Source organism: Scyliorhinus canicula, chromosome 25 (genome assembly GCF_902713615.1).
Source record: "Scyliorhinus canicula chromosome 25, sScyCan1.1, whole genome shotgun sequence".
NCBI classification, from domain to species: Eukaryota; Metazoa; Chordata; class Chondrichthyes; order Carcharhiniformes; family Scyliorhinidae; genus Scyliorhinus; species Scyliorhinus canicula.
In genome coordinates this window covers 20,129,154-20,147,092 of record NC_052170.1, presented here as the reverse complement: position 1 = coordinate 20,147,092, position 17,939 = coordinate 20,129,154, and the positions used below count along the sequence as shown (strand labels likewise).

The 17,939-nt window shown below is 48.7% G+C and overlaps 1 protein-coding gene across 4 annotated transcripts in view; it reads left to right on the top strand.

Annotated features, from left to right (window-relative positions):
• Positions 1–17,939, top strand: part of LOC119957135 (GEM interacting protein) — a 101,669-nt gene that overhangs the window by 67,169 nt on the left and 16,561 nt on the right. For all 4 annotated transcript variants that reach the window (XM_038784882.1, XM_038784883.1, XM_038784884.1 and 1 more), the window contains 7 exons: positions 1,785–1,895; positions 3,836–3,916; positions 6,404–6,598; positions 9,142–9,279; positions 10,561–10,751; positions 12,106–12,212; positions 14,796–14,897. In XM_038784882.1, the coding sequence (XP_038640810.1) occupies positions 1,785–1,895; positions 3,836–3,916; positions 6,404–6,598; positions 9,142–9,279; positions 10,561–10,751; positions 12,106–12,212; positions 14,796–14,897 (925 nt within the window). The remainder of the gene's footprint in view (positions 1–1,784; positions 1,896–3,835; positions 3,917–6,403; positions 6,599–9,141; positions 9,280–10,560; positions 10,752–12,105; positions 12,213–14,795; positions 14,898–17,939) is intronic.

The following is a 17,939-nucleotide window of genomic DNA, read 5'->3' as shown; positions in this document are numbered from 1 at the left end:
TACGTAGGCCCGATCCCCTGCCCTGCAACCTCACATTCTGCAGCAATTTAGCATGGCCTATCCACCTAACCTTGGAGGAAACCCACACTCACACACACGGGGAGAAAGTGCAACGTTCACACTGACAGTCACCCGAGGCCCTAATTTAACCCAGGTCCCTGGAGGTGTGAGGCAGCAGTGCTAACCACTGTGCCACCGTGGCGCCCTCGGATTGTACTGACGTTGAGCCGCAGCGTTCTCTGACCACTTCATTCTTTCACGGGCCGTGGGCATCACCCGCAAGGCCAAAATTTGTTGCCCGAACCTGAATTCAACGGTGATTTGTAGGATCACCGAAGGTTTACGTCACCGACAGAAGCCATTTGGTCCACCATGCCTGCGCCGGCCTAAGGTCAAACCACCCAGCCTAATGCCACTTTCCAGCATTTGGTCTGTGGCCTGCTCGGCCAATTTCAGAGGGCTGTTAAGAATCGAGCACATTGCTGTGGGTCAGAAGTAGGCCAGAGCGGAAGAGGACAGCTGATTTTCTTCCCTCAGCATTTGTGAACCAGGTGTTTTTTTTTATATATCAACCAGTGCTAGTTGTTAACGGTCACTTCTCAGACTAGCTTAATATTCCACTTATTAACTGACACTTAACTTTCACCAGTTGAGGTGGCGGGATTTGAACCCAAGACCCCGTAACACTAAAATAAAAGCAAAGTACCGAGGATGCTGGAAATCTGAAATAAAAACAGGAAATGCTGGAAAAGCTCAGCGGGTCAGGCTGCGCCTGCAGAGAGAGGAAGAAAGTTGACGCCTCGAGTCCGTGTGACTCTGCTTCAGAGCCACATCCTCTAACTTCATTGAAGGGTCAGCCTGGATAAACCCCGCCGCTCCTGGATTGAGGATTAAAAGCATGACTTCTGGCTAGCAAGTGTGAGGCAGCAAATTCAGAGTGTGTTGACCCTGAAGAGTCATCATACGTCTGGCACGGCGGCACAGTGGTTAGCACTGCTGCCTCACAGTGCCAGGGACCCGGATTCAATTCCCAGCCTTGGGTGACTGTGCGGAGTCTGCACGTTCTCCCCCATGTTTGCGTGGGTCTCCTCCGAGTGCTCTGGTTTCCTCCCACAGTCCAAAGATGTGCAAAGAATTGCCCCTTAGTGTCCAGGGATATGTAGGTTAGATGGGTTTATAGGGTTACAGCGATGGGGCGGGTGGGGCCTGGGTGGGGTGCTCTTTCAGACCGTGCAGACTCGATGGGCCAAATGGCCTCCTTGTGCACTGTGAGAATTCTATGACTCTATCTCGCCATTCAAGTGCTGAATCAAGTTTCATCCTATCAGTACATTATTGTCACAAGTAGGCTTACATTAACACTGCAATGAAGTTACTGTGGAAAGCCCCTAGTCGCCACACTCCGGCGCCTGTTCGGGTACACAGAGAGGGGAATTCAGAATGTCCAATTCACCTCACAGCACGTCTTTCAGGACTTGTGGGAGGAAACCGGAGCACCCGGAGAAAACCCACGCAGACACGGGGAGGACGTGCAGACTCCGCACAGACAGTGACCCAAGCCGGGAATCGAACCTGGGACCCTGGCGCTGTGAAGCCACAGAGCTAACCACTGTGCTACCGTGCTGCCCCTCCCAGATTCGGTCATGCAATGGAGCAAATATTCTGAGAACGGGCAACTTGGGTTTTAGTCTTGTCACTACCCTGAGATATATCAAAGATTCTGGAACGTGTGGGGAGTGATTACGATGCTTAAAGATGATCCACTAATCTCCTTGTTCCGACAGAAATTCATGCCTTTTCAATACGTCTACACGATGGCCCTTCAGCATGACATCCAGCATGGGCAGAGGACAATTGACACCAGAACATCATTACAGCACAATAAATACATCCAGGTCAGGGCTTCGATGACTAGCTTTGGTTGTACGCTACTTCTCAAAGTTAGGACAGGTGGAGTTGAATCAATGTGTCATTCCAATAGAAATTACAGCACCAAATTTGTCCTAAATGTTTTGTGCTGGAATTAATGCTACACACGAGCTACCGAAAGGCAAAATTGGAAATGAATGGTAATGGCACAACTTGTCCAAACTGTTCTCGTTATACCTTAAAATGGAATTATGGTTGTGTTGGTGTCAGTCTTTTTGCTGGTATTGGAAAATATTCAACTGTTTTTTTTCTTCTGAATAGTATTTCCTTCTATTCCTCTCTTCCTCGTCAGCTGACCTAACTTCCCCATGGTTACATCATGGTATTCGCCTCAAGTACGTCCTGTGGTACTGAGTTCCACTTCTTAACCACTTCTCTTGAGTAGAGCAGCTTCTCCTGAATTCCTCGCTGGATTTACAAGTTATATCTTATGGGTTTGACTTCTAGATTTGGACTCCCACTCTACACTGTCATCTGAGAGTACCTTTAAGAAATGGGTGTTTAAGAAATGTACCTTTTAAGAATGGGTGTTTGCCAGTGATGTCAGAGTGTGGGTGGAGCTGTCAGCTTTTTACTTTCGTTTTAGGCGGTTTGCTGCAGGGTGTGTTTTAGTTTCATTTTCAGAGCTGGATGGCTGCTGTCACAGCCAGAAGGTGTATGGATCGCTCTCTCTAACCTAAAGACTGTAAATCGGTCCTGGTGATTTAAAACTAATAACGGTAGTGACTTTAACCTGATGTGCTTCTGGTAAAAGCTGTTTTAAGTCGTATGGATGTTAAAAGGGAAAGTTTAAAGGTTTACTTAGTGTTGTAGTCTTTGGGGGTTGTATTTGATTTAATGGTTGCTAAGATGTTCACTACGTTTTAAAAAGGTTAACTTGAGTTCATAGGATAAACATTGTTTTGCTTTAAAAAAATACTTTTCCATTTCTGCTGTACCACACCTGTCGAGTGGGCCTTGTGCTCCCCATACCACAATCTATTAAAAGTTGTGGGTCAGGTGAACTCCATGAATCATTTGGGGTTCTCTAAACCCTGGCCCATAACAGTAGCCCCCTCAAGGAACCAGTGTGTAAACAAACCGGTACCTGTCGGCTAAAGACAAAGTGCATTGAGAATTGGATCATTATCCAAAGCCGGAAAACCTAAAGGGCTGTGCGGAAAAGTTGGGGGAGTGGGTAGCCAGTGAATTGCTCTTTCAGGGGGGCTAGCACAGACATGATGGGCTGAATGGCTTCCCTTTATGTTAATAAGAGCACTTCCTTTTTAAAAATGATTCCAATTAAGGGGCAATTAAGCGTGGCCAATGGAGTATAGTGGCCAATAGTGTATCATGGAGTTCACCTGATCCACAACTTTTAATAGATTGTGGTATGGGGAGCACAAGGCCCACTCGACAGGTGTGGTACAGCAGAAATGGAAAAGTATTTTTTAAAGCAAAACAATGTTTATTCTATGAACTCAAGTTAACCTTTTTGAAACATACATGAACATCTCAGTAACCATCAATTCAAATACAACCCCCAAAGAATACAACACTAAGTATTCCTTAATAACTTCCCAAACAACATCCAGACAAAAAAAAACACCTTTCAACAGAAGCACATCAGGTTTACATTCACTACTGAGAACATTTATAATTCTGAATTCACCAAATGATCAAGAGATAGTCTTTTCATGGCAGAGAGAACAACAGCACACCTGCTCTGTCTGGCTTCAGCTCCAACACGGAAAACAAAACTAAAACACACCCTGCAGCAAACAGCCTAAAACGAAAGTAGAAAGCTGACAGCCCAACTCCACCCACTCTCTGACATCACTGCAGTAATACGAGCAGCCAAACATTTCTTAAAGCGGCATTCTCATGACACTGCGCTTAATCGTTCTCCCCTTTATTCTGCCAACAGCCTTTGATGTTGAGAAAAAACGAACTGGAGAAGCAACGGCGGGACTTCAAGGAGCAGTGGCAGAGGGAGCTGCGCAAAATGGCAAGTGAAATGCTGATGGCAAAGTGCCTCCTCCAGGCTGTGCCCGAGAGTCTGCCCGTAAGGCTGTGCCGCGGACACGTGTTGGGCATGTGCACAAACCCTGCGGCTGGCACTACCTGTTAGAGTGGGCACTCTGCTGCCCCCAAGTGGCACTTGTGGGGAGAAGGCTATTAATTAAGGAGAGCAGAACTCTTTGGAGGTATCCGGGTAGTAAATCTGTCCCCACGCTACCCACTCACTCTAAGATCAACCAACTCAACACCGATGGTCCCACCAGCATTAACTGAAGCATTTTTAGTTAAGATCCAACTATTCTGATCAACGTAAAACAATCAGGTTAATTAAATCAAATAAAACTGAGGGACAAATTAAAGGGACAGTCCCTGAAAGGGAAACTGCCTTAAAACAAAAAGGGAATCACAAATGAGACTTAAAACATCAAACCAAAATGTGATTTCAATAAGGCACCCCAGCTCCTGTTGGCGCCCAATGGGCACGCAATGTCTCGTGGCAAGGTCCAAGGATGATTGATTGCACTTGGCTAGTTTGCCTCGGTTGGGATCACTCTTGCCTCTGACTCACGAGAGCTGTGGGTTCAAGTCCCCGGTCTAAGCTGACCCTAATGCAGTATGGAGGGACAATCGGAGATGGCATTTTCAGATCAGACTCGAAAAGCATCGCCCCGGGGGGGGGGGGATCGGTGTACCCTTGTTCCCTGTTTATATCAACAATTCGGCCTCGAGAAGCGGAGGTACAATTTCAAAATTGGCGGACAGCATCACTTTGAGTATTTGGGTTACTACAGAGGGGGACGTTGGACAAGATAGACAATGAAACCTACAGAATAAGCGGTGTGGGTGGGGCCCAGCGCAACATGTCCATATGTTCTGGGAATGTCCTAAGGTAGCGAACGATTGGGGTTCCTTTTTCTGTACCGTGTCGGCAATCTTACAAATTGGAGCTTGGCCCCTCGGAAGCCATTTTTGGGGTTTCGGAGGGGTGGATGTCTTAGCCTTCGCCTCGCTGATCGCTCGCAGGTAGGTTCTGTTGGAGTATGAGGTTAGCTTCTCCATCCAGTGCCTCGGCGTGGCTGGGGGGGGGGGGGGGGGGGGGGGGGAGAGACTCATGGAGTTTTTGAACCTTGAAAAAATTAAATGCACGTCGGGTAGCACGGTAGCTCAAGTGGATAGCACTGTGGCTTCACAGCTCCAGGGTCCCAGGTTCGATTCCCCGCTGGGTCACTGTCTGTGTGAAGTCTGCACGTTCTCCCCGTGTCTGCGTGGGTTTCCTCCAGGTGCTCCGGTTTCCTCCCACAGTCCTAATGGAAGACCCCCTAACTTTTCAATCATGTCCCCTACGTTCCAGATTTCCCTCATAAGGGGAGGCATTCTTTCAACATCTGCCCTGTCCAGCTCCCTCAGAATCGTTTATGTTTCAATAAGACCACCTCTTGCTCTTCCAAACTCCCAAGGAGTGTTGGCCCAAACTGCTCAATCTTTCCTCAGAGGACAACACCTACGACCCAGGCATCAACCTGCTGGACCTTTTTTCACAGGGATTTCATTGTAGGAATCCCAACAGTGTAGAAGGAAGCCATTCGGCCCATCGAGTCTGCACTGACTCTCCGAACACTCTACCTAGGTCCACTCGTCCGCCCACCCTGCCCTATCCCCTAACGTGCACATTTGCACACTATCCCCTTGTCTACGTCGGTCTCACCCCCACAACCCAAAATGTGCAAGATAGGTGGATTGGCCAAACTAAATTTCCTCCTAATTTAGAAAAAAAAACCGAATTGGCACATCTCTGGACACTAAGAGGCAATTTTAGCATGGCCCATCTACAGAACCCTCATACGGCACGGTAGCATTGTGGATAGCACAAATGCTTCACAGCTCCAGGGTCCCAGGTTCGATTCCGGCTTGGGTCACTGTCTGTGTGGAGTCTGCACATCCTCCCCGTGTGTGCGTGGGTTTCCTCCGGGTGCTCCGGTTTCCTCCCACAATCCAAAGACGTGTAGGTTAGGTGGATTGGCCGTGTTAAATTGCCCTTAGCGTCCAAAATTGTCCTTAGTGTTGGATGGGGTTACTGGATTATGGGGATAGGGTGGAGGTGTTGACCTTGGGTAGGGTGCTCTTTCCAAGAGCCGGTGCAGACTCGATGGGCCGAATGGCCTCCTTCTGCACTGTAAATTCGATGATAAATCTTTGGACTGTGGGAGAAAATCCACACAGACAAGGGGAGAAAGTGCAAACTCCACACAGTCACCCGAGGCCGGAATTGAACCCGGTCCCTGGGGCTGTGAGGCAGCAGTGCTAACCGCTGTGCCACCATGCCGCCCCTTCCAAAGTAAGTATATCCCTCCGTAAGTAGGGAGACCAAAACTGCGCCCCGTACCCTAGGTGCGGTCTCACTTCTGCTGAAGGAGTAAAGTGCGTACCGAGCGGCAACTGCTCACCGAGGTTGTCAACTTGTTCCACTCGACAGAACGAAGCCCTGACAGCACTGCGGAAGTCGAAACACATGTACCATCAACGCTGTGAGGATCTCGAGAAGGCGAAGCTGCAGAGCGCCAAGGCCGTGGAGGAGCAGCAGTCGCTGAGTGTTAGTGGCGCTAACCCAGGCAGCGCCAGCAAGCAGCTTGAGAAACGCCGGCGGTCAAAGGATGAGGCGCAGTCGAAGGTGAGGCGGGGCACCGTGTGGGAGGGGTAAGGGTTTGCCAAACCCTACTTGAATGGATTCCTGCGAGTTTCATCACATGACCTCCGACCTCCGAGTGTTCCGTATCTGCTCTCCCGTCACTGGTCAGCCAACATGTCCGAGTAACGGTAACACCTCGTTCCCAGGCCACTCGGAAAGCAAAGAATCTTCATTACTCAATTGGATGATTCTTGAGTTATAGAACATAGAACAGTACAGCACAGAACAGGCCCTTCGGCCCTCAATGTTGTGCCGAGCCATGATCACCCCACTTAAACCCACGTAACCCCGTAACCCAACAATCCCCCCATTAACCTTACACTACGGGCAATTTAGCATGGCCAATCCACCTAACCCGCACATCTTTGGACTGTGGGAGGAAACCGGAGCACCCGGAGGAAACCCACGCACACACGGGGAGGACGTGCAGACTCCACACAGACAGTGACCCAGCCGGGAATCGAACCTGGGACCCTGGAGCTGTGAAGCATTGATGCTAACCACCATGCTACCGTGAGGCCCGTGAGTTGTCAGGCAAACAACCATTTTCCCCCATTGACAATATTGTTATGACCAGTAAACGCTAGTAGATTACATAGGGGTGACACGGTGGCGCAGTGGGTTAGCCCTGCTGCCTCACGGCACAGAGGACCCGGATTCGATCCCGGCCCTGGGTCACTGTCTGTGTGGAGTTTGCACATTCTCCCCGAGTCTGTGTGGGTTTCGCCCCTACAACCCAAAGAGATGTGCAGGTTAGGTGGATTGGCCAGGCTAAATTGCCCCTCAATTGGAAAAAAAATAATTGGGTACTCGAAAAAAATTTATGTTAAAAAAAATGGTGGGCAGCACGGTAGCACAGTGTTTAGCACTGTTGCTTCACAGTGGCAGGGTTCCAGGTTAGATTCCCGGCTTGGGGTCACTGTCTGTGCGGAGTCTACACGTTCTCCCCGTGTCTGCGTGGGTTTCCTCCGGGTGCTCCGGTTTCCTCCCACAAGTCCCGAAAGACGTGCTGTTAGGTGGATTGGCCATTCTGCATTCTCCCTCTGTGTACCCGAACAGGCGCTGGAGTGTGGCGACGAGGGGATTTTCACAGGAACTTCATTGCTGTGTTAATGTAAGCCTACTTGCGACAATAAAGATTCTTAAAAGAAATTCTTCCTGAAACCTCTCCACATACATTTTTACAACTTATCAAAATGTTCAACTGCGTTACCTACAATAGTTAAACTGCCTATTAAATTTATTGCCTTAATCATAATGCCCCTCTGAGACCAGATCTTTGGTTCTCCCTTCACAATACCTCCTCGTTTGCCTTGATTAGCCGGTTTTGCCGACGAGAATCTCTGTGGAACGTGTTTCTACGCTTCTATATAAATGCAAATTGTTGCCTGTTTTTTCACTCTCGCTCTTGGTGAATTCAATGATTTTTACATGACTCCTTCCTGGGAACAGTGCCATAAGCACTGGGTAACCCCTATGATTAAGGCAATAAATTTAATCGGAAGTTTAACTATTATAGGTAATGCAGTTGAACAGTCACTTTGTCTGTTTTTCTTTTTTTTTTAAATTTAAATGCCCCTTCCCCATGCCCGGGGGTGGGGGGCACCTGCCAGCTCTGCTCAGTGCCCCCCCCACCCACGGCATTATATAGGAGGCCCTCTCCATCCCTCAGTGAGTTGCTGGATCAGGTTCCAGAGGCCATGGGAGTGAGGTCAGTTTAGGGCTCCACGTTCCGTACCCCTGACCGTCATTGGGCTTTTAAAAAAAAAAAAGAATTTACAGGAAGTGGCCGTCGCTGGCTGGGTCAGCATTTATTGCCCATCTCTAACTACCCTCCATATTAGAGGGCATTTGAGTTAACCGCATCGCCGTGGGTCTGGAGTCACATGTAGGCCGGTTAAGGATGGCCGATTTCCTTCCCTGGTGAACCAGATGGGTTTTTACGACAATTGACACTCACCAGACTTCAAATTCATCTACCGGGGGCGGGATTTGAACCTGGGTCCCCAGATCTTGCCTTGAGTCTCTGGATTACTCATCCAGACAATACCACTATGCCACTGCCTCCCTACTGTGCGCAAGCTGCGATTGATGTGCAGTCCCGTGGCTGAAGAGCGTGTGTTTTAATCAGTTCGATAGAATCCCTACTGTGCACGAGGCCATTCAGCCCATCGTGTCTGCACCGACCCTCTAAAAGAGCACCCTAGCTTGACCCACTCCCCGCCCTTTCCCCGTAACCCCACCTAACCTGCACATGTTTGGACGCTGAGGGGCAATTTAGCATGGCCAATCCCCCAAACCTGCACATCTTTGGATTGTGGGAGGAAACCGGAGCGTCCGGAGGAAACCCACGCACACAGGGGGGAGAAAGTGCAGATTCTGCGCAGACAGTGACCCGAGGCTGGAATTGAACCCGAGTCCCTTGAGCTGTGAGGCAGCAGTGCTAACCCACCATCATACATTCCCTGGGGATGTGTTTCAGTGCTGTAAAAGCTAAGCTCTCTGTGTTTTTCCTCTACCATTAGGCTCAAGATGCTGAGATCTATTATAGAAACTGTGTTAAAGAGGCCAACGTCAGGCGTGAGGAACTGGAGGCAGTGAAAGTGAAGATTATCAAACAGCTTCGTAAACTCATCGACCGGGGCGATTGCATACTGAAAGAGGTGACGTTTTCAACTAACCTCGTCCCTTATCTTTAATTCTCGCTGTCTTTAGTGAGCACTTAACCTCAATCCCTCTACTCCCTCCGTAGCACTCATCCCTCCGCTGTTTCGCTCTCACTTTCATTCTCACTCTCATCATCAAACTCATGCCCTTTTTTCGGTCTCTCTCGATTTGTCTCAGATCTCCCTTTTCTCCCAAACTCCGTCCTCTCAGTGTTCCCTTTCCTCCCCCAACAAGGAACTCCCGCCCAAATGCTGACTGTTCCCCACCCCTTCTGCGAGAGGTTGCAATCTAACAGCCCCCCAGGAAAGGTCCATTTCTGTATTTTTTTCCCCCCCACCGGTAACTCTGTTTTCTGATTAACCGGAGGGGCCTCACCACAAAGCTGGTCTTGGTGGTTGGAAAGACGTTTGTGGTCACTTTCGGTACTGAACCCAAAGCAAAGCAATAAGTTCAGCTCAGAATGTGGAACCCAATCCAGCTGTTGCCCATTCTTTTACACTCGAGTGTTTGATGGGGACAGTGTAGAGGAAGCTTTACTCTCTATCTAACCCCGTGCTGTACCTGTCCTGGGAGTGTTTGATGGGGACAGTGTAGAGGGAGCTTTACTCTGTATCTAACCCCGTGCTGTACCTGTCCTGGGAGTGTTTGATGGGGACAGTGTAGAGGGAGCTTTACTCTGTATCTAACCCCGTGCTGTACCTGCCCTGGGAGTGTTTGATGGGGACAGTGTAGAGGGAGCTTTACTCTGTATCTAACCCCGTGCTGTACCTGTCCTGGGAGTGTTTGATGAGGACAGTGTAGAGGGAGCTTTACTCTGTCTCTAACTCCGTGCTGTACCTGTCCTGGGAGTGTTTGATGGGGACAGTGTAGAGGGAGCTTTACTCTGTATCTAACCCCATGCTGTACCTGTCCTGGGAGTGTTTGATGGGGACAGTGTAGAGGGAGCTTTATTCTGTATCTAACCCCGTGCTGTACCTGCCCTGGGAGTGTTTGATGGGGACAGTGTAGAGGGAGCTTTACTCTGTATCTAACCCCGTGCTGTACCTGCCCTGGGAGTGTTTGATGGGGACAGTGTAGAGGGAGCTTTACTCTGTATCTAACTACGTGCTGTATCTGCCCATGACATTCATTGCCTGAAATGGAAATTGTTCCATTCTGCACACCAACATCCCGTAGCTCACTGAGATGGTAATTCACAGGGACAAAATAGATGTGGAATTACTGTGAGCAGTCCTTGATGAGTAAAAGCTAACCTTTTCATATATGGATGTCACCAGGTCTCGGTTAACCTGTTCCAAATGCAGCAGGAGCAGGTCGAACAGGTGCCACTTGCTTTTCATTCACTGCATGAGAATATCAAACCTTACGAACCCGGCCAGCAATATTTAATGTTTATTCAACACCTGGACAAGAAGGTGCTGCCCGTGGAGACCTACGTATGTGAGGAGTTTCCCACCTCAAGCAGAAGGTGAGTGATACAGAGTGAAGTGTTGATTATAGTCCATTAGGATTCAATATAATGGGTATGAATATCGGGAATCAATATTTCTGGCTGACGAACTGTAACTAGTGGGGGTGACGCATGGTTCAGTCCTTGGACCAATCTATACAACTGATCTGCAAGCAGGGACACAGTGTAACTTAGCAAAATTGGCGGATGGTAGTAAAATAGGTGGGAAAACAGAAAGTGAAGAGAGACAGATTTTACAGATGGATATAGATAGGCTCGGAGATTGGGGCACAATTTGGCAGATGGAGTTAATGTGGATGAGTGTGAGGTTATCTATTTTGGCCCAAAAAATAGAAAGGCAAATTATTATCTAAACGCAAAGCAGATTCAAGATGCATCTGGGCAGAGGGATCTGGGTATCTGTTCATGAATCGCAGAAGGTCTGTATGCAGGTACAAAATGTAATAAGAAAGGCAAATGGAATGTTAACATTTATTGCAAAAGGACTGGAGTATAAAAGTAGAGAAGTGTTGTTGCAATTGTACAGGGTGTTGGTAAGACCACATCTGGAGTATTGTGTCCAGTTTTGGTCTCCTTATTTGAGGAAGGATATGGCGGCTTTGGAGGCAGTTCAGAGGAGGTTCACCAGATTGATTCCGGGGATGAAAGGGTTGATGTTTGAGGAGAGATTAAACAGTTTGGGCTTATACTCGCAGGAGTTTAGAAGGATGAAAGGGGAACTTACAGGGGTGTATAAAATACTAAAAGGGATTGATAAAGTAAACGTAGACTAAATCTTCCCCCTTGTGGGGGAATCTAGAATGAGAGGTCACAGATATAGGCTGAGAGACGGTAGATTTGGAACTGAGATGAGGAGGAACTACTTCTCGCAGAACGTGGTGAATTTGTGGAACTCGTTGCCCCCGTAGTGCGGTGGAATCTGAGTCATTAAATGGTTTCAAGAGGGAGATAGATATATTTCTGATAAAGGAAACAGGTTAAAGGGATATGGGGAACAGGCATTGAGGTGGCTTTGAGACCATGAAGAGATCAGTCGTGATCTGATTGAATGGCGGAGCAGGCTCGAAGGGCTGAATTAACATAGAACATTACAGCGCAGTACAGGCCCTTCGGCCCTCGATGTTGCGCCGACCTGTGAAACCACTCTAAAGCCCATCTACACTATTCCCTTATTGTCCATATGTTTATCCAATGACCATTTAAATGCCCTTAATGTTGGCGACTGCTGCTCCTAATTCCTATGTAATATCGTGGGAATGAATGGAAGGATTTGGTCCATTGGGATTCTGGAGTGGGATTGATTGCGAGGGTTTATCATACCGTTAAATGATGTGTCTTTTGTAACTTTCAGGTCCTCCTCCACTGGAAAGGGACAGAGTGTCGCCATGCTGATCCATCGGTCATCAGCATCTTCTGGTGACCTGGCCAGCATGGCGGACGAGGATGAAAGCAAACTCAGTGAGTTGATGAAGAGCAAAGCTGGAGAATCCTGTGTTACACATTCTGAAGGGGATGTGGGGGTAAAGAAGAAAGTTTGGCCGAGTAATCAATTAGAATGGATTAAACCCCTTTGCAGATACAATGGTTCTACTGTCGAGTTTGCAGCCTAATCTGGGAACCCTTGTGAACCGGTTGGTTTAAGGGGACAAGGGATACAAACAGTCCTTGTTCTGAGGTCTGTGTCTCTCCAGTTCCATGTTGCAAATCGTCGCTCATGTCAACCAGGCTGGGAGAGGTATTCTTCTGGCTCTCATTATCTGGACACACAGCCTGTTGGGCGTGAGCTCATTTACGGCAATTAGGGCTCAGACAGGCTTCTCGTTGCCCTTGGCACTCTTGTCGCTCCCTCTGTTGACTCTCTCACTTTTCTTTCGAGTCTCTGAAATGAAGGAAACCCTGCGCTTATATGGGAGGTCTTCGTGGCGCAGTGGCCCCAGGAAAGTGCGTTCGTAACGCGGTCAAACAGAATGAGTCTGTCAACGTGCAAATCCCTTCAAACATGCCAATGGTTGGCGGTAAGAGCGGGAGCGACTCCTGGTCATCCATGTTTGAGGAGGAGTGACCCCCCCCCCCCCCAACTAAGCCCCTGGGGACAGACTAGCGGCCTGTTCCGGGAATTACTGGCTAAGCCGGCCTTAGTGCGGGAACGGAATTGGAATTACATTTACCTACCGCCTTCTACAATCTCAGAATGACCCAGATGCTTTACAGTCAATTAAATAATGTATTCAAAGCGTGGACACTGGTCTAATGCATGGAACACGGAAGCCAATTTGTGCTCAGCAAAGGTCCCACAAATAGCAACGCTCAACTGCTGAACAGTGATGTTAGATGAGGGATTGATGTTGGCCAGAACTGCATTTCTTTGAAACAATGCCACGGATCATTTCTATCTACTTGAGAGGAAAGTCAGACTCCTGTATGACTATCTCGTTGTGGAAGATGGTGTTTCCAGCAGTCACTGAGGTGTAAGTCTTTGTGCCTGATTGTCTGGCAGTGGGTCTTTGAACCCACAACCCTCAAATTCAAGAAGGTGAGGGCGCTACCCACTGATTCACAGCTAACACACTCTGAAGGCCTGGCGCAATGTTGCTGTGAAACATCCTCACTGTTAACGTGGGAAAGTGTGACGACCCAATTTGTGCTCAGCAGAGTCGCGAAAGGCAGCGAATGAGATGAATGACCAGTTAGTCTGTTTTTGGCAGTATCGGGTGCGAGAAGGTTTTCAACGTAGAATTATAGAATCCCTACAGTGCAGAAGGAGGCCATTCAGCCCATCAGATCTGCACCGACCCTCTGAAAGAGCACCCTACCCAGATCCACTCGCCATCCCTATCCCCAGAACACCACCTAACCGTTGGACACTTTAACAAAAATAAATTTAGAGTACCCAATTCATTTTTTCCAATTAAGGGGCAATTTAGCGTGTCCAATCCACCTACCCTGCACATCTTTTGGGTTGTGGGGGGCGAAACCCACGAGCACACGGGGAGAATGTGCAAACTCCAAACGGACAGTGACCCAGAGCCGGGATTGAACCTCGGCGCCGTGAGGCAGCAGTGCTAACCACTGCGCCACCGTGCTGCCCACGCCTTTGGACACTTAAGGGGGAAATTGGCCACGGCCAACCCACCTAACCTCCACATGTTTGGACTGTGGGAGGAAATCGGAGCACCTGGAGGAAACCCACGCAGACACGGGGAGAAAGTGCAAACTCCACACAGAAAGTCGACCCAGGCCAGAATTGAACCCTGGCCCCTGTGAGGCAGCAGTGCTAACCACTGTGCCCCCCTCCCCCCCGTTGTCAATTTGTGATTTATTTCATGTACTTCATTTTTTTTGGAAGGGGGTACAACTTAATGGATCCCGCAGTGCTATTTAAAGCCCTTAAAGGGATCTGGGACTTAAGTTATGTAGACAGATCGGAGAAGAAAACACGGCTCTTCTCAGAGCTAGAGGAAATTCGATAGCGGTGTCCAAAAATTGAGGGATTTCGTCGGAATAGATGGGGAGAAACTGTTTCTACTGGCGGGAGAGTCAGCTCTCGGAGTGGTCGGGTTGAAGATAAGAAAAGATCAGTGTGGAGATCAGAAATGATCTTAAGCAGAGAATTGTTCTCTGAAATCTGATTCAATAGTAACGTTCAGTCGGGAATTGGATATATGCTTTAGAAGGAAAAGTAGCATGGACATGGGGAAAGAGTGAGGGAGTGAACCTAACTTGTTACCTCTGCCATAGAGCCAGCACAATCATAGAGGGCCGAATGGCCTCTTTCTGCACTGTACCATCCATTAAACCCTGCTGCTTTACCCCTTCATTCAGTATGACTGAGAAGGGTTATCGAGAACACTCAACCTGAAGTGGGTCAAGATGTCAAATGGGCGCCATGTGAATGCAAGTTATTGACGCAGGGAGGAACTTTATTTTATTTTTTTTTGTGCGTGTTTTATTGATCCTTGCCACGCCCTCAGCGCTGGGGAAACGGCGGCTGTTTATTGGAACACTTTCCTAGTTTATACCTCCCTTTTGTTGCTGTTACAGTGTTCCGTAACGCAGCCGGGACGAGACCTACCTCGAGTGATTCGGAAAGTATCGGAGCAAGCAGTGAATCACGCTCCTGCGATTCCCCGACGCCCAGTCCAGGTACGTGTGAGAGAAAGCTGTCCGCTCGTGAGCCCTGTGGGGTCTTGGGTTGCGGAGTTTTGTTTTCAATGACCTTCCCCGGTCGGTGGGCAGCTTCTGCCACTGGTTCGTGGGCTCTAGCACACCAGCTCCTTAATGGCAGGCTGCCTTACTGAAGCAATAGGCCTCAGGGTTTGTACCTGAATCTCAGTCAGGTTGGATGTAATACAATTGACCTATAACCCTCCACTTCCCCTGCATAAACCAACCTTTCCCTGCTCTGTGTGCAGAGATATGGAAGCGGTGGGTTATCCTTCCCTCTGTCACAGAGTCCAGTCTAAAGCGCAAGGAACAGAACTTAGCTTCAGGATTGGACAGTGGCGGAATCCATAGCTGAGTAAGAAAAAGTAAAAGGACTTGTGATTATAATTGCTTCTCACGGCCACTGGCCATCCCAAAGTGCTTTACAGCGAATGAAGTGCTTTTGAAGCACAGTCACTGCTGTAATGTAGGAAACGCGGCAACCAATTCATGCACAGCACGATCCCACAGACAGCAATGCAATAAAGACCTGTTTTAGTGACCCGACAGGGCAGACGTGGGACCTCGGTTTAACGCCTCATCCGAAAGACAACGCCCCCCCGGCAATGCTGCACCCCCTGCGTGTACCGCACTGGAACGTCAGCCTTGACTTTCACGTTCAAGCCCTAGAGTGGGACTTGGACCAGGAACCTTGTGACTCAGAGGCAGGAGCAGTACCAACTGAGCCAGGGAACCGTCAGTAGGAAAATCTGAATTGTTACTATCCCAGACTGGACCCCAACAGTGGCTAGGATACTGGAAGAAACCCCAATATTTAATTTAATTTGTAAGTCTGTAAGGAAAGGGTACTCCGCTCCAGCAGTGATTCTACGCACAAATAGGGATTCGGTATATTAAAACAAACTTTATTATGGAACACTGTATTACTAACTTTAACGTCATAAAGAAAATAGCTTACAATTATCAGTTAAATAATGCTTAATAATACAATGAAACACTAATTCCTAACTGCTATCTTTATCTCCACTCAAACAAAACACATCTCTGGTCAAAATCCATTTTGAATGAGTTAGCAGACCCAAGCATACTTGCTTTATAAAAAAATCATTTATGGGATGTGGGCGTCGCTGGTTAGGCCAACTTTTATTGCCCATCCCTAGTTGCCCTATAATTACCGGTGGTGAGTTGCCTGCTTGAACCGCTGCATTCCTTGAAGTGTAGGTACACCCACGGTGCGGCTAGGGATGAGGTTCCAGGATTTTGACCCAGCGACAGTGGAGGAACAGCCAATATATTTCCAAGTCAGGGTGGTGAGTGACTTGAAGGAGTACTGTAGGTGGCAGGGTTCCCAGGTATTAGCTGCTCTTGTCCTTCTAGATGGTAGTGGTCGTGGGTTTGGGAGATGATTGACCTCCAACCACCACAACCATCTCCCTTTGTACCAGATATGACTCCAACCAGTGAGAGTTTCCCCCCTGATTCCCACTGACTCCAGTTTAGTTAGGGCTCCTTGATGCCGCACTCGGTCAAATGCTGCCTTGATATCAAGGGCAGTCACTCTCACCTCACTTCTGGCATTCAAGTTTTTTGTTCATGTTTGAACCAAGGCTGTAATGAGGTCAGGAGCTCAATGATCCTGGCGGAACCCAAACTGAGTGTCCATGAGCAGGTTATTGCTGAGTTAGTGACAATTGATAGGACTGTGGATGACTCCATCCATCACTTTGCTGATGATGGCGAGTGGACTGATAGGGAGGCAATAGGCTGGGTTGGGTTTGTCCTGTTTCTCTTATACAGGACACAGCTTAATAGAAATGTCTTGGATACCCCGCTTGGTGAAATCAATATTCTTCAAAACCCAGCTTGCAGATTCTTGCCTGTCTCAAACTACTGTTTAACCTGCCGGCCTTTGAAATTGCTCCAATCCTGTTCACAGGCAAATATTTAACTGAACTGTTTTGAAAGAAACTCTGAGTCTTTTGACAGGCAGATATAAACTCACAGTATTGCGAGCAGCTACTTGTCTGTACACACCCCAATAAAAAACAAAATATTTGAACTGTAACCTCAACACCCGACTGTTTCAGTCCCTGGTTTCTCCCATTAACTACATCATCTAACTAAAACTAAACAGAATGTCTCGAATAATCTACTCTCCAGGGAACCCTCTTAATATAAACAAAATTCCATGAGCCCAAACTTCAGCAAACAAGGTCCCTGGCTGGAATGAATTATGATCTTACTTTTACAATGCTCTAATTGCACCTTTGTCTCCAAAACGTGTCTGCTGTCTTTCAAACCAGGTCTTTTTAAAACATGACCACAGCAGTCGCACACACACACACTAACCCAGACATTTAACCCTCACTGCACCAACTACATGTGATACAATGGGTGGGATTCTCCCTTCTGGGGACTAAGTCCCCACGCCGGCGGGAAAACCACCGCCAACCACTCCGGCGTCAACAGCCCCCGAAAGTGAGGAATTCCCCAAATTTCCGGTGGCTAGGCTGATACCGGAGTGGTTGGCGCCGCTCCAGCTGGCGCTGAAGGGCTGGCGCGAATTTGTGCATGCGTGGAACGGCCGGCGTGATCTCGCGCATGCGCGGCCCGGCCGGCGGATTTCCGAGCATGCACAGATCAGCTGCCGTATTTCCGCACATACGCGAGGGTTCTCTTCTCTGCGCCGGCCCCCGGGCAATATGGCGGAGCCCTACATGGGGCCCGGCGCGGAGGAAAGAAGGCTCCCATGGAAACAGTCTGCCTGCAAGATCGGTAGGCCCCAAACGCGGGCCAGGCCACCGTGGGGTCCCCCCCCCCGGGGTCAAATCCCCCCATGCCCTCTCCCCACCCCCCGCCCAGGACCGCCCCCGCACACTTACCTGCCAGGTCGGAGAATCCCGGCCAATCTATCTGAAATTCCTACATTCATCACAGATTGGAATGCAGGGAGCTCTCGGGCACCATGTCCAACTCTAGTTGAAAGGGAACCTGGGCGGTGTGCCTGCCGACTCAGATGAT